At 35.4% G+C, this 26,103-nt stretch overlaps 3 protein-coding genes across 4 annotated transcripts in view; 1 reads left to right on the top strand and 2 right to left on the bottom strand.

Moving 5' to 3' along the window:
* Positions 1-2,648, top strand: part of LOC144449069 (paxillin-like) — a 37,479-nt gene extending 34,831 nt beyond the window's left edge. The window contains exon 9 of the mRNA XM_078139486.1: positions 17-2,648. Within this exon, the coding sequence (XP_077995612.1) occupies positions 17-283 (267 nt within the window). The 3' untranslated portion in view covers positions 284-2,648. The remainder of the gene's footprint in view (positions 1-16) is intronic.
* Positions 2,649-4,760: 2,112 nt separating this feature from the next.
* LOC144448910 (armadillo repeat-containing protein 5-like) lies at positions 4,761-10,436 on the bottom strand. Its single transcript, XM_078139259.1, has 4 exons — positions 10,179-10,436; positions 8,887-8,917; positions 6,392-8,483; positions 4,761-5,631 (listed from the first exon to the last, which is right to left on the bottom strand). Exons 1-4 carry the CDS (start codon positions 10,434-10,436, stop codon positions 4,761-4,763), a joined length of 3,252 nt encoding a protein of 1,083 aa, XP_077995385.1.
* Positions 10,437-10,651: 215 nt separating this feature from the next.
* On the bottom strand, positions 10,652-24,644 carry LOC144448911 (leucine-zipper-like transcriptional regulator 1). 2 transcript variants are annotated; one of them, XM_078139261.1, is made up of 20 exons: positions 24,452-24,644; positions 23,814-23,933; positions 23,238-23,317; positions 21,644-21,752; positions 21,278-21,361; positions 20,975-21,029; positions 20,405-20,544; positions 19,416-19,562; positions 18,854-18,908; positions 18,423-18,533; positions 17,882-17,974; positions 17,499-17,585; positions 16,984-17,125; positions 16,475-16,656; positions 15,499-15,664; positions 14,784-14,965; positions 13,985-14,020; positions 13,515-13,612; positions 12,853-13,039; positions 10,652-12,250 (listed from the first exon to the last, which is right to left on the bottom strand). In XM_078139261.1, the coding sequence occupies exons 1-20, from the start codon at positions 24,592-24,594 to the stop codon at positions 12,125-12,127; spliced, it is 2,343 nt and encodes a 780-aa protein (XP_077995387.1). In that variant the 5' UTR covers positions 24,595-24,644; the 3' UTR covers positions 10,652-12,124. The 2 variants fall into 2 exon arrangements, with proteins under 2 accessions (XP_077995387.1, XP_077995388.1); XM_078139262.1 differs by lacking the exon at positions 13,985-14,020.
* Positions 24,645-26,103: the final 1,459 nt, after the last annotated feature.

Raw genomic sequence — 26,103 nt, 5'->3', positions numbered from 1 at the left:
TACTTTCTCTTCACAGGAATGTCGTACTCCATTCAATGGTGGCAGTTTCTTTGATCACGAGGGTCGTCCCTACTGCGAGATTCACTACCATGCTATCCGTGGATCTCTCTGCTGTGGCTGCAACAAGCCGATAACTGGCCGCTGCATCACTGCTATGCATAAGAAATTCCATCCTGAGCACTTTGTATGCGCATTCTGCCTGAAGCAGCTAAACAAAGGCACATTTAAAGAACAGAATGATAAACCCTACTGTCACCCTTGTTTTGTGAAACTCTTTGGTTAACCTTGTCGCCACCTATTTCTCAGCATTTTGGTTCAACCCTATTGTGTTATACAAAAGACGTAATCCACTTTATGTAGGAATAGGGGTGGCAGGTAAAATCAATGTTGATCATGAAGTTAAGTTTGAAAGTAAGACTAGCAGATACAGGGCTTTACACTTTATCATGTTAAGTTTCTTTTTCTGAATCTGTAACATTCAGCTGGTATTTGGCCAGATTGGGCAGAGCCTCAACCATGACTTTGAAAAAAAAAATAATTGGGGAAAAATAAAAGTTGTGAAGGGTGGGGGTTATGTGAAATTATTTAACAGCATATTATAAGTTTAGTTTTTACATAACATTACAAACAAAATGCTGTCTTTTGTATGATATCATTTGAGAATTCCATTTGAAGAATTGATGTGACTAGCTTATATAAATTGGGCAAATTTTTCATATGCTAAGGTTACATATTCAACTCTTGAAAAGTACAAAAAAAAAAAAGAAAAAAAAAATTTTTGAGAGAAAAAAAATCAATCATGGTGAACCATCAACATAACACCATTGTGTCTGGGTAATAATTTACGACTAATGACCTGTAGAAATAATTCGATTGTAATTTGAGGAAGATGACAATTTGAAATCAAAGTCTTCCAAGAAAAAAACTACAGCTTAATACTCAAGTACATGTAGGGATAGCAATTTGAAATGCATGTACATTTAATAGTGTCCTCATTGTAAGGTATTTTATTTAGAATAGTTTTGCTAAAAAACAAACAAAAAAAAAAGTTCATTTTTTGAGTGAAATATGTAACTCTCGAAAGTTAGTTGAATTTTTACAAGTCGCAACCTGCTTTAAGTACTTTACATAGATTTTTGAAAACTTGGGAGTCATAATTCCATTTGATATAACTTCCAGATTTTTTGAGAGAAAAAAGTGCCACTATTTTTCATAAAAGGGTATGATATGCTGTTAGTGGCTTGAAGTTATATACATAAATAGTTTAGTCTTTAAATGTACGACAGGTTGTCGAACATGAAAAAGTGACAAGATGAACACTTTATCGGTGTATGTTACTTAAGAATGCTGCAATAAACATCTTTGGAAATGGACATTTTGTTTTTGTTGTAATGGAAATTTCAAACTTTGAAGTTAGTTTTAGGACAATCAGACCCTGAGACGGAATATCATGATCAGGAGAACTGATCAATGCTTTAAGAAACATGCATGAGACAATTTAGTTTTCAAAATTTACTCTTTTGATAACATGCAAAGTTAAAGTTCAGCAGTTGTCCGATCCACATGGCCGAGTGAAGTGTTTTTTGTTCATTGACAAAGAGGATGTGACAATGAATTTAGCTCATTGCAAGATACCAGAGTTCACTTTAGGATAAAAGTCTTTTGTAAATCATGTCAATTTCTGCCCATGCACAATTTGAAAGTATTATTCTAGCATCTTTAGTTACAATCTAGGTTTTCGTGACATGGGACCCCAAAGTGTCCTTAAATACAGTCTAGGTGTTCATAGCATGGGACCCCAAAGTGTCCTTTATAGTTAACTGGCTACGTGTTGGTAGCATGGGACCCCAAAGTGTCCTTAGTTACTGGCTAGGTGTTGGTAGTATGGGACCCCGAGACGTGTGTGTGAATTGGACAACTGCTGCACTTCATGCAAGTATTCAATGTAATATAGTTTGTAACTTCAGTGGGATATTAGCGTGCCTTGTCAAATATTAGTTAAGGCATTTGGCATCTATCGCAGTCAACAACTCTTTTTTATTTTTGATAAAAATGCACTTTGTATAGCTATAAAGATATGATAATTAGGAAACCCGTTAGCAAATATGTCTTTGTCTGATACAAATCTGGATTTAAGATGAAGATTCTAGGAGAAATGTTTGATATACTCGAACCAAAATCCCCCCCCCCCCAAAAAAAAGAAAGAAGTGAAGTGAATTTTAAAGCAACTAACTCTCACTTACAAGGAGTGTAGTACGCATGTTATTATTAGCTTCAAGGCTGATTTTAGCTTTCAATGAGAGAACGAAGAATGAAATTATTAGGAATTTTCTTTACATTTTGATTGCACTTTTATAATGGGTCAGTGGTAGGTTTGACAAGCCCTCTGAAAAAATAGAACTCAATTCAAAGAAAAGAAATCGGGAATGAGAGAAGGACTTTGTGCAGCAACGTGTAAGAATGAAAACCGTACACCAGTTAGTACGTTGAACTTTACAAAAGTGTGAGTAAGCAGCTCGTACTGTTAGTAGACACTATCAGTAATTATGGATATTCGCAGATTGTGGAATTTTTTTTGTTCAGTATTTTGTAATACAGACTGTGTATTTGGCAGCGTTACATTGCTAATAAAAGCCAGTATTAAAGTATAGTGGATAACATGTTGTGTAATTAATGTAGACAGAAAAATTCATTGTTCTCCCCACTCCTGTAATTACTCATTCCATGTTCAGCTAATGGTTAAAGGGGACAACCACTTCAGGTACTTTCATAATCTCTGGGTTCTGGCAAGTCATGGCGAGTCATGTCATGATTTCACAGCATAAAAATTTTGATCGATCAGGATTGCCAAATTGAAATGTACAATTATGACTTTATCTGAAGGAAATAAGCACTTAGGATTCATGACTATTCAATGTTCATATAATACATATTCATGTATGCCAAAGACCCATGATGCAATGCTGGCCACTAAATGAACATTAGAGGCGAAAAAGAGTTTTAATTTGGTGTTTCTTGGTAGTCGAGTGAAAGTTTCTTGATGTGAACTCACTAAATGACTCCAGAATCCAAAGTTTACGAAAAGACCTTTATTTCCTGGAGTGGTGTTCCCCTTTTATAACAGGAGTGCAAACAACTACAAATATCTCTGTCTATAAACTAACGATGTTTGTTTGAAAATTTACAAAGTACACTAATTTCTTACTAGTACACACTTTTTATTCAGCCAGAGTAGGTTGACACACAAGGTCCTTCAGTTTTATCCCAGGAGTTTTAGAAAGGACATAAATTGACAGCAATTTTCAAACATGAAAATAGCTTCAGAAGCATGACGCATGCCATTACAGTTTTGTTGTGTAATATTTTTTGACATATTTGCAACAGAATATAAAGTTAAAGGTAAAGAAAGGAAAGGAAGGGTTTCTAATCAGCAGAGGACAACAAGATTTGTAATATTTTCACCGATAACTTGAAGTCTTGGAAATTACAGTTTGAATTTGAAAGATATGTAGGGTCTACCGGTATGTTAAAAATTCTTACAGAAACTTTGCAGGTATTTTAAGATCTGTTCAAATTTGCCTCAACACTTACAACTTATACAAGAACAAGAAACACACATACAGACAGACAGACAGACAGACAGAACATACATACATACATATGTACGTACGTACGACATATGCACGTACATACCAGAGTATGTATGTATTTATGTATGTATGTATGATTCATACATATATACATACATACATACATACTCTGATAAAAAAAGTTGTTACAACTACACTCTTTGTATACTTGTATACATTGCAAATGAAAATGAATTCATAGAAATTATTACGAGCTTATGTGTTCAACTTTGACAATTCGCAGATACAAAATAGCTTTATGTTTGCGTTGAGACACCATTTACTGTTCACTGTCTGCTGTATGATGTATTCCTATTTCTTGAGTGGGGATACACCATTCTGCAGTAGGAAAGATGGGTATATGTGCAGAATATACTGGCTATTATATTATATCAAGCAAGTAGTAGGCAGGTTAATTTTTGAGAGTACTGAGACCTTCGTAGTTCTGTATGTTGCCAAAACAAAGTAAGAATTTAATGTAGCTTTTACCTTGACTAATGCCATTGACTATAATTTACATGTAATTTTAACGAGATGTTGACAACAAATGCACAGTAATTATGTCAATAAATCTGTAAAATTCACTTTTGTTTGCATGCGTGTGACACTTCATTCTTGTGTATTGAATTCATGGGATGGTCATGTTTTGCTAGGGATAAGTTATGGTGTCTGATTTTGAGATATATAACAGAATCTCATGATGAGTGAGTGCAAGTGTGGCGTACTTGGGGTATAATCTGTACAAGCGTTTGCAGTGTTCAGTGTGGCTGTGTTTTCATTAGCATAGCGAGTGAAAGTGACACAGAAAACACTTCAAGCACGAATGCAAATACCCCTGAGTACCCACACAGGCACTCACATGGCATGGGGTTGTTATCATTATTACATAATGTTTATCCAGAACTGCAAATTTCCATAAATTCTACTATGTGATTACATGATTTGGTGTGTAAGGAACGAGTGTGCCCTCATTTGCATGCACATATTCAATTATGTTTTTGTATTGCACTGCATTGTAAACACTAGTATGTGTGTACACCAATGCAACTAATCAATGCTACATATGTAAATAATGACAAGTACACACTTTCATATACTATTCACAATACATTATCATTTTATTTTAAATAATTACAACCGTCCTTCTACAAGGTGGAAAATTTCATTAAATATCACATCATCCTTACATTCACAAATTTCTTGAAAACATCGACATCTGGTCGACAGGTCTGTATCTTCACACAAGATAAACTGAAGACATTCCTTTTGAAGACTAATACAATGATGAAGACTACAATAATTATATAACTGTACAACACTTGTAAAATTTAGATGCCGCTCAATAATTAAATCACGTACAGACGCTACAAGGTCTGGTATCATGAAACGATCGGCACATGCTAATAGTTCCAACTCTAAATCTTGACCTTGTCTTTGTTTTGAGTTCAATAGATTTAACATAGTCGGACAGTTCTTAGTATTGCAGCTGTATAAATAATGTATAAGAAAAAGGAGTGCAGGATACGAGACTTCGTCTATTGAAATGTCAATTTGCGTTGATTCGACGTAACTTCCTGATAACATTGCGGCAAATACTCGTGATTTATCAGCCAAAAGTTGCCTATTGGCAGCTATCATTTGATGATTTTCAACCCTGAATTGTATATCTGTCTTCTCTTGCAGTTCTATATACAAACATTTATCTTTTCCCAATGCGACCCGACCTATATCAGTGTCTTCACTTGCATGATCCCGTTTAAATTTCTTGGTAGGTAGTGATGACAATTGGCCAGCATCTTCGGTTGTAACTGATTCAGTGTTAACCATGTCCATTTTCTCAGTAGCTTGTACTGATATATGAAGATTTTTTGCAAGATGACATAATGATTCTATTGCCATGGTAACAATTTCTTCGTCTTTTTGTGACATTCTTTGGATGGCACCTATTAGTATTTTCAGACCACTGTATTCTATCATCATTTTCTTCCTCAGCTTGGTATTTCTAGAAATGAAATACAGGAAAAACAAAAGTTACTACTGTGGCATCTTGAATAATCAAGGCATTATATGACGGTCTCCATCAACTGCTTTGAGGACAGTCATTGAATCCAGCTAAGATTACCCTCAAATGGTTACAATGTGTCATTAGGCTATGCTTTAAATACTGTCATCTTTGTGGTATGTGTGGAAATGTTCCATTATAATTTTGTCGAAGCACTACGTGCACATGCACTTTATCACTTGCTCTATTGAACCACTATGCCAGTGAATTTGTGTACTATGTTCCCTATATATATATATATATTGATGCAAGCTCACCTGTGTGAATGTTACTGTTATTGAAACTGAAATACAACATACATGTAAAAAGTTGAAATTTTGTGAAATCGAAACTGAAGCTTTCGTCCACACCTGTGAACTTGTTCATATAGTCTGATGTTCTGGATTTGTTTACTACCTGACTCGTCTCTGAAATCATGTGACAAAAATATTGAAATTCACATGTGTGAAAGTTGAGAACAACCCTATCCTGGTTTAGATCAGATTCTAACTTCCTAATAGAGAATTGCTTCCCAGTTCGGTCACACCACATTCAAACCAATGTCGGTCTCTGTCAACTGAGGACATCAGACTGATGAACAAGTCCACAGGTGTGGACGAAAGCTTCAGTTTCACTTTCAGTAAAATTCATAGTATTCCAATAGTTCAATTTTCAATATGATGTTACCTACACATATTTATGTATCTTTGTTTCTACCTACCTGTAGAGATATGGTAATGCTACTGCAGCAGCTGTCTTTTCTAGGTTGTTCCCAGCTAACAATGCATGAGAAACCACTCCTTGACCATACGGAGTTTCACCTTGTATACTCAAATTCCTCAATAATGGTTGTGCAATCATTTGACAAGCTTCCTGTAATTCTTTACTCTTTAGTGCATTTGGCTGATCACCATAGCAACTGCTATCAGATTTGTCACTTTCTTCATCATTAATTTCTTCTTGGTTGGTGTTTTTAGTACTTCTCTCCAATAACAAATGTATAAGTGATGGCACATGATTGGATATCATTGCTTCAAAGCAGTAGGGGTTTCTGATGAGTCTGGTTAGGATTCTGACAGCTCTGTTACCAACAGTTGCATTGCAAATGATGTATTTCAGCAATGACTTGATGCAAGGTTTTGTGACGAGTATACTACTTGGATCATCCGTTATAGACAACCTGGATAGCAATGTCAGTATATTGTGTTCTACTCCTTTTGGTTCTGGATATTCAATATTGGTCTTCACCTTGCTCCTTGGTGTATCACCTTGACAAAGTTCAGTGCTCTCTCCTTCGACAACAAGTCTACCACTATGCTGTCTTTCATTACTGCTTTTAGATCCCTCATCAACGACATCCTCTTTTTCATCTTTTTGTGTTTTTGTCAAATTATCTGCATTTTTATCCTCATCAGCCCCATCGTTCACATGTAATTCTGCCATAGAACTAGTATTCCATGGGTCTTGTGCATTGCTCATCTCCTCTGAAGGATTAACTTCCATGTCTTCGCTGATGTGTATTGGCGACATTTGTGGGTTCACGAGGTAGTCAGGCTCAGTGTCCGAATACACAGAATAAACACTGTCCTGGGGAGACCACTGAGGTGAAAGGTTATTTAGGTAGGATGGCGAATAGCTGTATGTAGGACTGAGATAAGAGGAGCCTTTATCAGATGTGTCACTTTCAGGTGACATATATGGTGAATAGGCATTACCTCTAGATGTACTACTAGTAGGGGTTTCCCATGCTCCTGGACCACAATGTCGCTTCATTGGTGGAGAGTGTGATGGTGATACAAACTGCTGTTGAACGGCAGGATCTGGATTTTGTGGGGCACTGACAACAACTTTAGCATTTACACTTGAATTATTAGTCTCTTCATCAACAACTATGTTTGGTTTTACTTCAGATTCAGCAACTTCACTTCCACATGCACTCTGTTTCGCTTCAATTCTCTCTGCTTCATTTTCTGTACACCATTTTTCTGAATCTGACGAATCTGAGACCTGCATTTCCTGTGAGTTGGCATGTTGGCCTGTTGCTTTATGCAAATGAGACAGGAATATAGACACAATGTCATTGGCTACCATAATTTTCAGACTCGGTTCATCGTAGACAAAACACAAGAATGAAGCAATGATTGTTTCATGATGTGTAGAGTATTCGTCCTGTTTCAACATATCAATCATAAGTTTGAGTCCACCAAGTTCTCTGACTTTAACACGATTAACAGCCTCGCGACATGACAAACAGAGTAACTGGACAGACAACGTAGCAGTACTTGTAGATTTCTTGATGTCTGAGATAAACGCTTTCACACCACCAGCGCTTCCTACTGATGGCCGGACAATACCATGAACCATCAAGTTGAAGAGCGACAAAACAGCGTGTTCTCTGATCACTGTTTTTGCATGACCCATTAAATCAACCAATGATTGAAATCCATCAGCATCAGTAACCTGTTGTGCACAGTTCAAACTACACAACTTTGTAATCTCTGCTAGGGCTCGCACACTTGAAACAGTAACACCAATATGTTTAGAAGCTAATAACTCAGTAATTGGTTGGATCCCACCGGCATCTACGATAGCTTCTCTGTCTTTATCTGTCTTGGATAGGTTCTTCAGAGCTCTGATGACACTTTGACGGCATTCATTATCTTCGGTATTCTTCACCAGTTCCACTAACGTTGGTAAGATTTCTTCTTCTTTGTGAATATCTTCAGCTATGTCAGAGTCGACAGCAAGATTGGCTAAAGCCCTGGATGTTCTGTTCAGTATACTGCTCTGTTTTAAAGATTTCAGAATGGAAACTGCAGAGATAAAGATTGTAAGAAATAACAATGAGTACATCTACAATGATGATTTTATGTAAGTGACAATGCTTGATTTCCGATTCACAATGTCGCACCATTCATAGATGTAGTGTTACTTCGCCCCAACCAAGATTGGCAGGTACATAGGTGCCCTGACAAATTGTACTTTACACCATTCAAACCCTCAAAAGATTACACTACACACACCACAGCAGAGCTGACAAGCATGTCACTGTTACTTGTGACTTCAAAATGAGTCATCTGACAAATTGAAAGGGCTTGGACAATATGTTAAGTTGTTAACATTATACAAGTAACTATTTACATTTACACCACTGGGGAAAAAGTTTGTTGCACTCATTTATCTGCCTCTTTTGACATGAAATAAATTTGTACTGACCTATTGAAGATATACCATTAAGATGTTTTATCTGAAAAATGAAAGACAAATACACATTAGATACATTGTTTTCTGAAAGCAAACATGGCACATGTAGTACATAGGAAGTTTGATAACTGGCATAATCTTTTTCATAACCTAAGTTCTTATTTTTGATGTTTATGCTGGTCATGCTGAAATATCTATGATTTTATTTTTATGTTTTTCATGGTATCACCTTCAAAATAATGTGTCGGTTAAAAATTATAAACAAATTTAAATGGAAGTGTATATATGTGCACATGTTGGTGTTAGTTTTTTTTTTTTTTATATCTTTTTTTTTAAAAATTTAAAATTTAAAAAAAAAAAAAATTTGTGCTGGGAATTGCTCCCAGTGATTTGGTGATAGTTTCAGATCACAACCTTTGATGCTTACGAATGACAATTAAAGTTAGAAAGAAACTGTAAGTGTATGGACCATTTGTTATACTAGGTCTACATTTCAATTATAATTTTACCAATATGTATTTATGAGGTAACCATTTTACCATCTAGTGATGTTATTATTTTACAAGATTGAAGAAAAATGTAGGATCAGCTAGGTAATGAGAAACATAGAAATCATAATTTTGAAACCCAATTAGTATCTGAAATCTATAATTTGTGGTTTGGCATATTTATTTGTACTGGTTTACACATGGACATCAAGTGGACAAATTGACAGGTAGCTAATAATTTACATGTTACAAATTCTGTTACCTGTTTCCAATAAAATTTTGGTGAAATGATCACAATAAAAAATTAGTGAAAAAACAGAGAAACATTACAACTTCCTCCATCATACCTCCAATATACAATCATTCCAGTCGTTTTTGACTTTAAAATAAAATCTGTCTCAAAACTTCAGAGGCAATAATTTGACAGCTTTTTTGTCTGTTTTACACATGATTAAAAAAAATCAAAATATTGAGTGGGGAGGAGGGTTAAATGCCATCAAAATGGAGACACATCACAACTAAGTCCAAAGTAGTCACCGTTCCGGTCTATTAAATCAAATAAGTCATTTCTGTATCTTTATATGTTCCATTACTCACTTATATACAATTTTTGATGCTGTTTTCACTGCCGCCCATCAATTTGCGTCACCCGGTACCCTTGGGAATAATGGTCGAACCCAACAATAAATTGCAAAGAATTTGCTAAAAAGTGACAAAAAACAACTACATATAGCTATCAAAAATACACAAATAACTACAATACATGATTGCAAACAATTTTGGTCTAATTTTCTGACAGAATCTTTAAAAAAATACCTTTTTTCGCGTTTCTTCTTCCAGACAGCAATTTGCAAGAATACTCATCGAAACGTCAACAATCCTCTCATTGGGCTTAGTTATCAGGTCGAGTAGCGGCTTCAAACCTCCCAATTTGCGAAATTTTTCGACACCGTCTGATCTTCTGATAAACTCACTTCTCAATTTTGTCAACGAATCTACCAAAAGTTTTGAAGAATGGTTATATTTCAATTTTGAAATCAATTCTGTCAGCGAAGAATCGCCGGTGGACGCCATTGTACGAATTGTTAGTTCGGTAACTTCCTCCAGTTATTCCAAAGTTTAAAGGTCACCGAAAAACTTCGCGCTGCTGTGCAATATGATGGGTTGCAGTTTTTTCGAACAAAGTAACAAAATTGAAACAATTTACTTCAAAGACATTTTTCATGTTTGAAGAAATTCCTATAAAGTGAAGACTTCACACAAATAAATCCAAACCAATGCCAAACATATGATTTTTATACATATATATTTGTTTATTCATATACATTTATAATAAAACTCTACTTTTCACTTGCATGTGAAAAATAAACTGAAACTGTGCTTGTTATACATGTGTGATAGCTGTTCCACTGTGACTTTCATAGTGAGAGCTATGCCTATCTTAACTATACTATAATCCAATTATCAGAAAGACAAAAGATTGTATAGTTTGGCCGCTAGGAGTGCTGTTCAGGATTCAGTTTGATTGGTGAAGTGAAGGCCATGATAGCAGAACAAATGTGCTATACTGTAGCCTTAAATAAATCATAATTCCCTGTGTTTCATGGCAAAAGTCGGTGGCAATCAAGACCATTAAAAAGTTCAATTAGCTTTCTTTCGAATCAATTAATTTTCAGGAACTGGAGTGGTGTTACCATTACATTTTAATGACTGTTATGTACTGCCATATGACTCGTTTTTCCTTATCTTGGGCATCCATTGTTGATGCTTTGTTTGAAAAATGACTGCAGGGTGAGTAAGGAGAAGGTGGCATACTTTGAAAAGAATTGCTGTAACATTACAATACATTCAAAGTAACACATGTACTGTCGAAATAAACATATCTATGAAATGGACATGATCTTACATGGTATATGAACCTACTACTTAAACGCAGGAACAAGTAACCAGCGATAATAATACAAGGAAACATTGTGAAATGTGCAATGGATGCTATTTTACTTAATTTCCATTGTCAAAATGCAGACACAAGAAAGCCAATATTGTATCAAGTGAATTGGACATTATTTTCCTTCATATGCCATGAACAAATACAGAATCTGGTACAAAATAGTCAATTTAGTGATATGGGGAATCACTGTAACAAGTTTAGTGAAATTGACACTCTTTAAGTATTAATATTAGATAATGCAGATACAAGGTAGCCAATCTTTCAAACATTGTATCAAGTGCAGTGAACACTATTTTTACTTCCTGTGCATTCTACAAATGCAGATACAAAGTAGCAATGCAAAAATTGTATGGAGTGAAATGGTCGCTATTTTATCTCCTGTACATTGTACACATACAGATACAAAGTATCAGTACAAACATTGTATCAAGTGAAAAGGACACTATTCTTTGTGCATTGTACAAATGCAGATACAAAGTAGCAAACAAGCACTGTATCAAGTGAAATAGATGTTATTTTATCTCATGTATATTGTACATGTACAGATACAAATTAGCAATGCAATCATTGTATCAAATGAAATAGACGCTATTTTATTCCATGTGCATTGTAAAAAGTAGCACTGCAAGCACTGTACATATCAAGTGAAATAGACACTATTTTATACATGTGCATTGTACAAATGAGGACATTTACTGGGTAGTAACCCATTATCGATACAAGCAAACATCGTAGCATATGAAATATGTCTACTACAATCATACTACATTGTATATGATCTTGGTAGTATAGGTGATGATTCCATTGGTAGTCATGGTCCTAGTTGTTCAGAGAAATCTTGACACAGTTTTCCTTCTGCCATGTGTTCAGCCAATGCATCCATAACATCCAGTAATAACTCACGATTTAGCGAACGGATTCTTGGTAACTTAGCAACCTGGAAAAGCAGTAGAATACAAGTTATTCTTCCATTGTGCAATGATTCATGAATTGTAAATATTTCAAAGTTTGATGAAATGTGGACAGTTCAAACGAGATATTATAACTTCATTATCCATCAGGTACATCAGTTTCATGAAATCCATGTTCAACATACAAGCAGCATATTGAATTCCCTTAGATTACTTTTATGGTAGAATGGATGAATTTCACTGAAAAGCAAGATTCTTAAAATATCACCACAGTTTGCAAGATTGTCCTCGTACATTTGAAATTGGGGTTGGGGGTTGGGAGGGGTCCATCAGCTGGTTTTCACGGAAATCAGGAATCTTTTATTTTTCATTAGTGTTAACACACTATTCAGTGGCCATATTGGATCCAGTGGCCATATTGGATTCAGTGGCCATATTGGATTCTAAAGTGGCTTAATTTTGATAACATTTTGACTGCTATTTCAAAAAACTTCACTGACAATGGGTTGGAGTTTCCTTGACCACAGCAACAGCAAAAGTGTAAACAGTTATTTCCAAGGTGCATATAACCATAGATTCTATTTGGTGTCGTGTCTACAATTTCACAGTAAAGATGAGCACCACTCACCTTAGGGAAATTGTGTGTAATGATACTCAGTGCATGTTTCTTCATATCTTGTGCCTGGATTTTGTCAGCTGCTTCTAATATTTGTACAACATTTTTAAAGGAGACATTCATTTCTAAGTTCTGCTTACAGAAAGCCTGTAGTCGATTGTTGGTGAATCCGTAATAGTATGGGGCAGAGAATAAATATCTGGAGACGACAATTAAGCAAATATCAAAACATAAATTGATACAGACATGTGAAAAAGTTAGATGAATGGATTGAACTTGAACGTGCATTGTAACTAGTCCATCCCTGCTGAAGTTCAAGTGTATTGATGTGACCTTGAGTGGTATAAGAAGTCTGCAGGCTAGCAAACACTTGTAAATCACCGAACAACATCTCAAATATTGTTGATATATTTCAATTCTTCTAATTAAATCACGATCCTTAATTTGCATACTTTTTGCATGAAAATTTACATAGCAATAGAAGTAAATTTTGATGTGTAGGCTTTGCACTTCCAGCTTTATCATATCCTTGTGACCTCATAACAAAAAATGATTCCAGTTTCAATGATATAGTGATTGTTAAAATCACACGTCACGTATATATATTAAAATCAGGTTTACAAAGCAGTCATTCTTTTTCGGATCAATTCTAGTGTTTTCAGAACAAAGGATACAGTGAATCTTCAGGAGGCATGGTAACGTCTCCGTAGTAAATATATCGTAGTAATGAATCAAACGCCTGCTTTGAGGGAATCATTTCACCAATGGTGATCTAGAGAGAAGAGAGATAAATAAAACAAACATGAAATTAATTTATAACCAAGGTGCAAAATGTTGATAAACTTATGACTTTTTTATTATCTGCTTGCAGTATTTCCTATAACCACTTGTCAGACTTTTAATACAAGTTTAATTTGCATATAAATGAACATAATTTACATACTATTAGCCAAATAAGATGAGATGCTACTCTTTTGCTTTGCATTAAAATTAACATAATTTGCATACAAAACAACTTCTGTGTTAGTTCTTAATATCTGTATTTGGAAGAATTCTAGGCAGTAGTTAGAAAATTCCGTATTTCAAAGTTTAAACATAAGATTGCGGTAAGTTAAAAAATAAGAACATTTGAATCTGTGGTTACCTGAAGCTTGACTTCACTATTTTGAGGGTCAAATTCCTGAAATCGGAATGAACCATAATGTATAATACATGTATCTCACATAAATGTATAATACAGACATCAGACATATTTGGCTTGAGAGAGGGCGCTAACATGGCTCAGTATGGTAAGTTGAATTCTGGGCTTGCAGATTCTCGAATGGCAACATAGACTGTATGAATAGACTTGAACACAGACTTTCATTCAATAAATCACTGAATTTGTATAAAACTCTAGGTGAATCACTAAAACTGAATAACTAATTTTTTCCTAAGAATTAATTTAATTTTTACTCGGAATATAATTTTTTATGTCTGGTTTGGTTAGTATTAGTTTGAGAGTTCATTTTATCAATTGATGATCATAAACCTATGAGGAAACACTGCAGGCAGATAAAAATGAGTAATGATGATGACGTGATAATAAAGGTATGCACTGATTTGAATTGAATTGAAAGAAGTATCTACATACTTTTTATATACACAACAGAATTCACCATATTGTGATAAATTGAGTATTATATATAAATATATATGTGTGTGTGTGTGTGTGTGTGTGTGTGTGTGTGTGTGTGTGTGTGTGTGTGTGTGTGTGTGTGTGTGTACCTTCTCGATGTTGGAGGCCACCAGCTGCCATGCACGCACATACACACACATACACCACACACCCATGTGTAGGTGCATATGTGTGTGTGTGTCTGTGTGTGTGTGCATGCATGTCTGCGTGCATACGTGCATGTAAATATGTGCAGCTACCACTATTATACAGAATGTTCACTTACATTGACTTGTTCATTGTCTGGCATAAATGATCTGAACATAGCTTCAAAGTAACTACTTCTGGCAGCAAGTATAGCTCTATGTGCTGGTACAGGAGTTCCATCTAATAGTAGAGTTATATCACAGAATTCCTTCCCCACTGAACTCTTCAGGAATGATTCAGTGTCTTGTTCTAATGAGTTGGCTGTAACAGGGAAAATAAAAAAAAAGTGCTGATTGGCTGTGATACAATAGTGAATTTAACCGATCAGCTAAAAACACCCAACAAGGGAATGTGAAGCACTTACCAGGTTCTTTCTGATTGGTTGTGATATAATAGTGAATTTAACCAATCAGCTAAAAACAGCCAACCAGGGAATGTGAAGCACTTACCAGGCTCTTTCTGATTGGCTGTGATATAATAGTGAATTTAACCAATCAGCTAAAAACAGCCAACCAGGGAACAGGGAATGTGAAGCACTTACCAGGTTCTTTCTGATTGGTTGTGATACAATAGTGAATTTAACCAATCAGCTAAAAACACCCAACAAGGGAATGTGAAGCACTTACCAGGTTCTTTCTGATTGGTTGTGATACAATAGTGAATTTAACCAATCAGCTAAAAACACCCAACCAGGCAATTTTTTTTTTTAATCCTACATTGAACTATTGATCTCGTCCCTAACTGTTCATGTATCATCAGTTTAATTTCTCATTGCATAATAACACAGAACTTACTTGTTTTAACCACATCAATGTAAGGTTCAGGTGGAGGTCTAGTTGGTGGCAGCTGACGACGTCGGATGGTTTCTACCATCAACGGTTGGGACAAAGATTCAAATTCTTCACTCATTACAATGTCATTGTAATTACTGTCTTTGACAATGAAAGTTAAGCAGAATTCCTACAAATAGAAAAGACATTTTGTATGTTTAATGATACCAAGAGCACACAGAAACTTTCCCAAAATATCTCATATGTATGTATGTATGTATGTATGTATGTATGTATGTATGTATGTATGTAGGTAGGTAGGTAGGTAGGTAGGTAGGTAGGTAGGTAGGTAGGTAGGTAGGTAGGTAGGTAGGTAGGTAGGTAGGTAGGTATGAATGTATGTATGTATGTATGTATGTATGTATGTATGTATGTATGTATGTATGTAGGTAGGTAGGTAGGTAGGTAGGTAGGTATGTATGTATGTATGTATGTATGTATGTATGTATGTATGCATGTATGTATGTAATTTTACATGCGCAAAGTAACCAAGAGATGAATTTCCATGTGTTTTTATTAACATGGAAAGTAAACATATTTTGATATTTGATATTATAAAGACATACTGTAAGGTTAGAATTGGTACAATAAAGTTCTCTATTTCACGTCAACCTCAAAGATTCTGACAGAACAGGACTGGTGAGTGTGTGTGTACTGTAGAGGCAGGATCCCTTCTGAGCCAATTTGAAACGTCACTGATGCTCAAAAATTATATATGAGGCACAGAAATTAGGCATTCTCATTCCTCTTACTGTGTGCCTGCTAACAAGAAAACCTAGTTTTTATCACTTTGACCCACAAAGGAAAAAATTTTAATTCAGAAGCTAGCAAGTCAGAATTAGGTGTAAGCATATATATAGACCTTCTAACGTTGACAAAATTTGTATATCACTGACTTTCAGAGGTCCTAGTAAGTAAAACTGTCTGAGAGACGTCTTACCTTTACAAAGTCTAGTTTGAGGTCAGCAGCACTTTGTAAGGCAACCAAGACATTGTTGTGTCCAATGGAAGCTTCCAAATACTGCACACAGAGTTGTTCTAATCGGCATAAATGAAACTGTAAAGATAGCCTATACACATCCATCGTAAGTAACACCACTTCTATACCCCTTTCTTCATAGCCTGTAATATGCAAATTTCATGTCATATCATTATGTTAATAGCTGGTTAAGTCTAATACCCTATCAGTGTCATATGTACAATACTTTTGGTTTTATGTAAATTTATTGAATTATTGAAATGAGAACCTTGTGTTGCACAAAGGGATGCTGCTTACATACAGTATGATTACCTGTGGGAAAGGTATCATTTTACAGTGGAAAACTGCTGGTTAAGTATGGCAAACTTGTAATACCACAGATGTGTTTGACAATGGAACATTGCTCTGCATAGATACCTGGTCGACTACAGGGAAAACTTAATGTGATGACATCATGACAGTATACTGACCTTTGACTGCTTTGTGTATCCTATCTGTGTAAATAAAAGTTAAAACAATTTGAAACGCTGCAGGCGTTGCATCTTTTAATGCTACTTGTAGTGGTTTAGGTACTTTCTTCTTTCCCTTTGTCACTGGAAGACTCTCGTACATCTAAAACACAGACAACACAGAAAAAGTCACATAATACCTGTTACTTGATATAACAGGTCATCTTCAAAGGATATACAAGAGTTAGAAATAAGACACGATAGAAATATATCTTCACACAACCTTGGTTTATGTCTAGAATGCACCATGTGGTTCATCATGTGACTACATTCAACAAAATCTATTACAAGTTACTCAGCCTCCACTTGGTTATTACTTTCAGGTCATGCAATTTTCACCTTTCGGTATACATCTACAAGTTGATACCCTCACGAATCTAGTCAACCCCTAAAATAGTGTCTTTGTATACATACTGATGTAAATATATTTATACATATATGTTCAATTGAGTGTGAACAATGCTATTTTCACATACCTGTTCTCTAGCCTGTTGGATTCTTGATCTCAACCATTGTGACCTTGCAGCAACAATGGCTGTATGCGCTGGTATACAGACTTCATCCTGATATATAATAACAATGGTTACATTACTAATAAAAAGTTTTGTCTAAGATCCAATATTTTAACACCTGTGGGAGAGACCTTGCTAACTAGCACCACCGAAATCGGATGATACTCTCTAAAAGATGAATAGTGGGTGGAGTCTCCCCACATAGTTCTGATGACACTCCCTACAAAACAAAGACTACCAAAAATAGCTTTGATGTGAGGAAGACAGGTTTACTTGGCTCTAGCTATATCATCAATGATGGGTCAATGATGGATCAAGGAATGTGTGACGAGATAACAGACACTTACCTTGCCTATGAGGAAATGTACATCTGCAAACTGTTGACTTTCTAGTAGTCTTCCAAAGTCATCTTTCAATGTACACTTGGGATATGCTTGGAACTGAAATACGCGAAAAGGCAAGTTTTACCACTCTATGTTATAACTAAAAAGAAGTTAAAAATATAACCTTTTTTCATGCCACTGTTTTTACCTTGCCGTATTCAATAATGTTTTTCGGTTCGTTGCCATTCCTCGATCTAACTGACTGGACATAGCAATCTCTTTCTGGATGTCACACCAGGCGTTAAGATATTGTTTTTGAAAAGCATATTGTTAGTCTGAGTGAGTTACATTAATTTCACGTTTGTGTTTCTGTAGTCATGAATGTGAAATTGTGACACTTGTATCAACAATTTGCTTTGAAAAAAGTCCTTGACCTGACCTGCTCTGACATTAGATTCTTGCTGTTGTCGGTTCAATTTCTGTGAATTTCATACTAGTTGATTGAACTTTGCCCAATGAACTCTGACCCATGACCTCTGAACTGTATGTATATTTATCATCCTACCTGAAATCTGTAAATCTCGCCACTTCTGATGTTGTTGTCAATTGTGCCACCAAATATAAATAGCGCATCACCAATAACAGCTGCAGCATGGAACAACCTACCACTAGGTACCTACATCAAATGTAAACAAAAAATACAACATAGGGTACATAATTGCTCTGATTCCAGCTCTTTCTCTGCATGTTCATTCAAACTTGGTACAAATAAAGAAAGACAGGGGTCTCCTTAGATACATTAGATGGTGTCATTGAAACTCAGCACAAAGGTAAGATAGTCAAGGGGTGTGCTTCAATGCACTGACTGTATTCATTCAAACTTAGCACAAATGGAAGACTCATGGGCACGTAAAATAACAAAATCATGGGCTAATAAGTTTACACTTACTTATCAAAACTGAACTGTACATCGTATACATAGATATTACCACTTACCTCACTATCTGGTGAGGGTATTACAAGATCCCATGTTTCGCTGTCTAAATCAAAGCTGTAAAAGATTATACGATACGGTATGAAATGTCATTCAGCATTCCCAAAACATCAGCTTTTTGTAAATTTATTTGGACCCAATACAGGGAAATCAAAATTCTTCAATTCTCTCTGAGAATATGCCATGTGAAAAGTTTTCCTGATTATTTTGAAATATATAAGGAATTTAAGGGTTCATTCTCTTGTTTAAGAAATCGACAATCTGTTATTTCTCCCATAGAGATAACACAGTATTCAGTGGCCATATTGGATTTTACGGCCATATTGGATTCGACGGCCATATTGGATTCTAAAATGACTAGATTTTGATATCACTTTGACCTTTCCTTAAAATTTGTATAGTGACCCCTCACTTCTTTCCTTTATTTGAACTGCGAATTATGTTTGAGGTTATGTACTTGAGGAACAGTTACAATAGTTTACCATAAAAAGGACACTTTGCTCCACTGCAATACACCAAATTTCAAACTGATCACAAAGCAGCCAATTGATATGCTAATCTTACCAATGTAAATCATTAGGCAGGGTATTGTCAGCGGCACCTCCAAACACATATAAATATCTATCAAATGCTACCATTGTGTGACCATATCGTCTTTGTGGGGGAGGGGGTGCACCCCTCAAAATATGCTCTGTGGGTATTTTCCTCCATCTGTAAATAAACAATTCACATTTATATACCAGTAATCCACATGTTCACAAATTAAAGGGTGACATTTAAAAGATCGATGACAAGTAAAAATGTAATTCATTTAGTTTACGAGTAGGGTTTGGTTTAGACCAAAATAAGTTTCATCCAACGAAAAAAACAATGATTCATGATTATCAAGGCTACATTTTTCAAGGATATCATTTGTTAGACTTTTTTTTGTAATTATTTTACATAAATGGTTATTATATTACATAATGTCATGTGGTGACCTACAGTGACCCCAATTTGCATATGGGGGCACTAGCCTTGTTCTATTTTCCCTAGGGCAATATTAACATAGCACAGACGTCTTATTGGGGATTTGCTTTGACTATATAACAGAATATCAAGTATGTGATGTGATATAAAACACTTATTGTCTGCCTGTACTCAGGCACTAGATATCATATTACCCCTCATGCTGCTATGAAGTAACTATTCCCCTTGGCTTTCAGCCTATGGAAACAGTTGGTGTATAACAGCCATTGGGGTAATAAACATCTACGAGTGCCCTCACAGCCAGGCAATAATAGTATATTAAATATTGACTCATACACCATGTAATAAAAATGACTACAACCCAAATATGGGTGTCCATGCCTTCAGCTCTTGATGTTATCATAAGCCTCATATATTTGAACATCGTTACATGTCATGCTGATTGTATCCTTGCCCTCAGGCGCTAGGCGTATAACCAATATCAAGGCAATAATATTTATTGTCCTCCCTCCTGACATCTGGCAGACTACTATCTGAACCTTATGTATAAACATCCATATTGGGTAATAATATAAAATACTGACCTTCTTTCTTTAAAATAAAACTGGTAGAGATTGTTAGTAATCTTGGCACCACTCTGTCCAGAAAATACAAACATACTGTCCCTTGCCACGGCAACAGGAAAATTGCAGCAAGTTGGAGGGTGTTCTCCTGATTGATGAACCTGTAATAATATATATTACATGACCTGTCATATTGCTATAGTCAGTGTACATCCTGTAGATTAGTTGTGTACTAGTGAACGTGTAATAATAAATATTATATGACCCATCATACGTACAATTACTTGTGATTTCAGAAAAACATCAAATTGATCTTGTGTCTTCATAGGGTATCTTTGCTGAGGGCCAATGCATGATGGGAGTCATCAAAAATATAATATTCATGGCTGAACAATGAATATTCATGACAGATCTTTTACACTATAAAAACTTGGGGAATAAGCATGTAGGAGGACTAATGAATATTAATTATTCGACTATGAATATATCATATTATATCTGCTGACTCCCATGATTCTCCAGAACTTATAGTTTATGAACATGTCTTTATTTCCTGGGGTGGTGTTCCCCTTTAAATCAATGTCATCTCACCTCCTCCCACACTTTAGGATCTCCTGTCAAATTCAGAGTCCACATATCATTTAACCTATAATAAGAGAACAAAAACAACAATTAGGCAAAAGACTAAATATACACGTAGAGGATAGATTTACATTAGTGTGCCATCTGAAGTTTTCTATAATTCAGGTAGTCATTACAAATCCGAACGGCTTGAACAATTCGGTCCAATTCAGTGCACAATTTACGGTATACATCAGTTATTCCTACGTATATTTTCACCCTGATCTGAGGTTATATAACATTATTTTTTCTTCTAAGCTAATAGTCACTTACCTGGCATTGCCATCATATCCTGCAAAAATCCACAGTTTCTTGTCATACACGGCAGCTCCATGCGCAGACCTTGCTGGTGGAAGTCTATGTACGAGGGGAGATAAAAACACCAGTGTCAATATTCATCACTATTATGTTTATATTTTATCATTGGTACCTGTCTTTTGTTTACAAAGAAAATGTTGCAAGGTGATGATTGCTAAATTGTCTCTGTGGCTGCTTGAAATCTGGACATTATTGTGTTATGAAAATGTCACTATTTCCTGGAGTGGTTTTCCCCTTTGACTAGTCTCCTTGACTGATTTATGCAAGGTTTCCCTCTAATACAACATTTCTTAGTCAAAAAGCAGTCAGGTGAATACTCACCTTCCTTCAAACTTCCATTCAGTCCATTGTCCATTGTTAAACCTGTACTCAAATAAATCATTCTTATTTCTCAGATTAGAATTTGAGTAAATATCTCCAGTATATCCACCTGTAATGAAAATCAAAAATACCACACCTTGTCTCAGTCTCACCATGAAAACACTACGATCCTTTTCAGGCTTTTTATTTTGTTTTAAAGTCTTTTTTGCATTACAATTAAAATCACAAAACCTGAAACAAAATGTCGTCTGACTCGACAAAAATGTTACAAACAGTTACATTTTACATTTTAATGTTACATTTTACTGTCTGGCTAGACACAAATCTTACAAACAGTGCTACATTTTACTGTCTGGCGAGACACAAATCTTACAAACAGTGCTACATTTTACTGTCTGGCTAGACACAAATCTTACAAACAGTGCTACATTTTACTGTCTGGCGAGACACAAATCTTACAAACAGTGCTACATTTTACTGTCTGGCTTGACACAAATCTTACAAACAGTGCTACATTTTACTGTCTGGCTTGACACAAATCTTACAAACAGTGCTACATTTTACTGTCTGGCTAGACACAAATCTTACAAACAGTGCTACATTTTACTGTCTGGCTTGACACAAATCTTTCAAACAGTGCTACATTTTACTGTCTGGCTTGACACAAATCTTACAAACAGTGCTACATTTTACTGTCTGGCTTGACACAAATCTTACAAACAGTGCTACATTTTACTGTCTGGCTAGACACAAATCTTACAAACAGTGCTACATTTTACTGTCTGGGGAGACACAAATCTTACAAACAGTGCTACATTTTACTGTCTGGCTTGACACAAATCTTACAAACAGTGCTACATTTTACTGTCTGGCTAGACACAAATCTTACAAACAGTGCTACATTTTACTGTCTGGCGAGACACAAATCTTACAAACAGTGCTACATTTTACTGTCTGGCTTGACACAAATCTTACAAACAGTGCTACATTTTACTGTCTGGCTTGACACAAATCTTACAAACAGTGCTACATTTTACTGTCTGGCTAGACACAAATCTTAGAAACAGTGCTACATTTTACTGTCTGGCTCAATAAAAATCTAACCAACAGAGATATTTGGTAAGCAAAGTGCTAAAATGTAGCAATGTTAGTAAGATTTTTGTCAAGTCAGATGACAATTTGTTTCACGTTTCATGATTTTCATTGTAAATGTTAATATTAATGTCAAGTGTTTTACTCTAAGTTTTGTTGACAAGGTCACCAAAAAAATATTGGAGAGATAATATCTACTTATGCATAAATAAAGGCTGAGTTTTGCCAATAACAAGTGATGGCTAAGTATGCTTGAAGAAGTAGAATGCTGAATTGCAAATATTAACCACCAACATGTTTATACATGTATAGACTATATATTTTTGTGTTGTCTGGCTATCAGGCTTCTTCACCAGTGAAACTGTGATTAATGTCTGATAGTGTGGCACGAATGTCTGTATCTTACAGACTAACGTTTATCTTGTACTGAAACTTTGATGGTATGACATGAAACAATGTAAATGCATCAATAGAATAGTCATGATCTACCAATAATACTCACCAAAGACAAACATGCTGTTGCCGTAGACAACGGCAGAGTGGTGATATCTGGAAGCAGGGGGTGCTCCAGTTGTAAAAGCCCTGGAATTTACAGATAAAAGTTAAATAGTATAATTTTATGAATTTCGTGCTCTTTGGAAAAACAGCTAAGACAAGAGGAAAAGGTACAAGTAAAGAGACAAAACAGTCACACATATACACATAAACACACACACACACATACACATAAACACAAACATATACACACACACACACACACAAATTGCAGGTATATTTATGGCATCTTTGTAGCCACAACACAACACTCCATTCTTGCAAACCAGAGCTGTTATTTCTTCCGTGACACAGCAAAATAACGAACTTGGACGGTGCGGTAAAAGAGGCTGTGTTTTACGACGATGCAATGCCCCTACAGGGCAGTTATTTCTGAAGTCCATATTTTACACTAGATTGGCATTTCTTTCTTTTAATCATGTGGCTTTTGACATAAGATGACTTCCATGTCTATGTGACATATCCGTAGCCAATATCTCTTTATTCTAGTATTAATTCACATTGTCTGTTGATAAAAACTTACCTTCCCCAGGAGCAGTCTTTGACATCAAACCTCAGTAAATCATTCAACATATTTTTACCATTATCACCACCAAACACATATATGGCATCTTTACATGCTACTACAGTATGCTTGCTTCGTCTAGATGAGGAGACATATTACGAATTACTAAGTTTGTATGTATGTATGTATGTATGTATGTATGTATGTATGTATGTATGTATGTATGTATGTATGTATGTATGTATGTATGTACATGTATGTATGTATGTATGTATGAATGTATGTACATGTATATGTATGTATATTTATGTATATTACTATGTATATATAATGTGTGTGTAAGGGGTGTGACTTCCGAAAAAACAATAATACTGCAATCTGAAGTCTGATCAAAGCAAGGGCAAACAATTTAAACATGTTACATATGATCATTCAATGATTCATGTTTGAACTGGCAGGTGTCGACAATGTGAAACCAAACCACAGGTTATTTATATAGCCAAACAATACTCCTAATTTACTTCATAGAAGTCGTGATGAGTAACTTGGTTGAACTATGACAATCACACCGTGAATTTAAATACCACAATGACATGACAGACGAAGAAATAACACACGATCGGCCGCACACGATCGGATATGCGGATGTAGCTTACCTTGCGCCTACAAACTCGTCGCATTCTGGCATTGGCCTCCATCGGTGTACAGATTCAAACGGTCCGAAGTCTAACGTTAGACCTTCCGCATTTTCTGGCCAGTTATGATCAAATTCCTTACCACTCGGCCTTGGTATGGCCATTGTGGTGAAAAAGGCAACGAAAGGAAAGTTCTTGTCCAGATTCACAACACTGTCTACTGCGCAGTCTCACGGAGAGCTTCCGGTGTTATTCTACGTGCCCTACATAGTAATCACACCACCTACGCCAATGTTAGATGTACGTTTTGTCTTTATTTCATTTTAGCTTTTAATATCCCTCGCCACTTTTTTTTCGATACTGTATAACGTTCCAAAGAAAACGCAATTAGAACTGTTTCTTTCCTATATCTACACAAAATCAGCAAAAGGAAAGGGCAGAGAGAGAGAACCTCATTCTAGTTCTAAAAGTTAGTTTCTAATAATCAATTTAATAGTTTAATTTTGCTTTGAAATTTCCACAGAAAACATCAAATGAGTAAGCTAATAAGTTGATTTCATTTCCTGAGAGGATTTTGAACAGGACAAACAAAAAAGTCGGGAGACTATTTTTAGTGGTCTGAGATTAAATATAATAAAATATAAGTATCTATTTTGAAATTTGAAAAAAGAGAAAATTTTCAATAGAATTTCATTATTTTTGCTGCATCATGTTGAGAAGCGAAAATTAACAACGACGTTCGAATAACACATAATGAAATACTTCAACTAAAAAAATATGTTACGCAATAAAATATTCTTTATTAGAATTAAGAAGACAAAAATGTACAATGGAGATAGTTAGTCATCACTAGCATTACCCATCGCCCCTGCTTTATTTACCGACCATTCTAGCTTCTGTTTTACTGCAATACATTAATTAAAAACAGACGCGATCTCAAAAGCCTTTTCGCATTCGTCGTTAAGAGAATTCCTGTAGTCCAAAACTCCCTCTATGACGCGAATGCTGTCCCAAATCAATGACACAATCTTCCATAAAATCTAATTGGGGGATCTTTTTAAAAAAAAAAAAAAAAAAAAGTTTTGGAATACGTTTTGCTCCAATTTTGTAATCTGAAATATTTATCACTTTGGTCTTATAAAAAGTTTGTCTTTCAGAATCTCCTTTTCAATAAGAGTTATAACTTATAACTGTTTTAACTGTCTTTTAGAGGCAGCTAATTCCCCCTTGGCAGTTTAAAAAAATCACAAAATATGGACAACCAAGGACCAAAAGGCCAAATAAAATTCGTTAGTGATACCTGTTGCCAGGTGTGTTTTTTACATGCTCATGAGAAAGATAAGTGAGCTTCAGCTAAAGTTATCCAAATTGCTCGACTTTTGGAGATTTACATCCCTGAAAACTCATCATCAGAAAGTTGTTTATTTAGAAATAATAATAAAGCAAGCTCTCTCTGTATACAATAATACTCTCAACCTTATAGTAAAGCTATCTCTGTAACTGTGTATTTACCTCGTCTATCTCCAGTAAGGTATCGTAAACAAATCCTCTAGATTCTTCAATACAATCTCTAACAATTTGATCTTATCCCTTCTATTTTTGGCTTAACCTCCCCCCCCCCCCATAAAATATAGAGTGTCTCAAGATGTCCAAACATGAGATACCGGTAGTCC

This window comes from Glandiceps talaboti, chromosome 18 (genome assembly GCF_964340395.1).
Source record: "Glandiceps talaboti chromosome 18, keGlaTala1.1, whole genome shotgun sequence".
NCBI classification, from domain to species: domain Eukaryota; kingdom Metazoa; phylum Hemichordata; class Enteropneusta; family Spengelidae; genus Glandiceps; species Glandiceps talaboti.
Note: the sequence above shows the minus strand (reverse complement) of the source record. Positions and strands in the feature narration are given on the sequence as shown.

Bases quoted from the DNA above. Each gene is read 5' to 3' on its own strand.
- LOC144448910 (XM_078139259.1), bottom strand. From the start codon at position 10,436: ATGGCGTCCACCGGCGATTCTTCGCTGACAGAATTGATTTCAAAATTG. The intron at 8,484-8,886 runs GTCAGTACAAAT...TTATCTCTGCAG, and splicing joins TAATGGTATATCTTCAATAG to TTTCCATTCTGAAATCTTTA. The intron at 5,632-6,391 runs GTAGGTAGAAAC...TTTCATTTCTAG, and splicing joins GCATTACCATATCTCTACAG to AAATACCAAGCTGAGGAAGA.
- LOC144448911 (XM_078139261.1), bottom strand. From the start codon at position 24,594: ATGGCCATACCAAGGCCGAGTGGTAAGGAATTTGATCATAACTGGCCA. The intron at 17,975-18,422 runs GTAGGATGATAA...CGCGTATTTCAG, and splicing joins GCGAGATTTACAGATTTCAG to TTCCAAGCATATCCCAAGTG. The intron at 12,251-12,852 runs GTGAGTGGTGCT...CTGCTTTTCCAG, and splicing joins TTACACACAATTTCCCTAAG to GTTGCTAAGTTACCAAGAAT.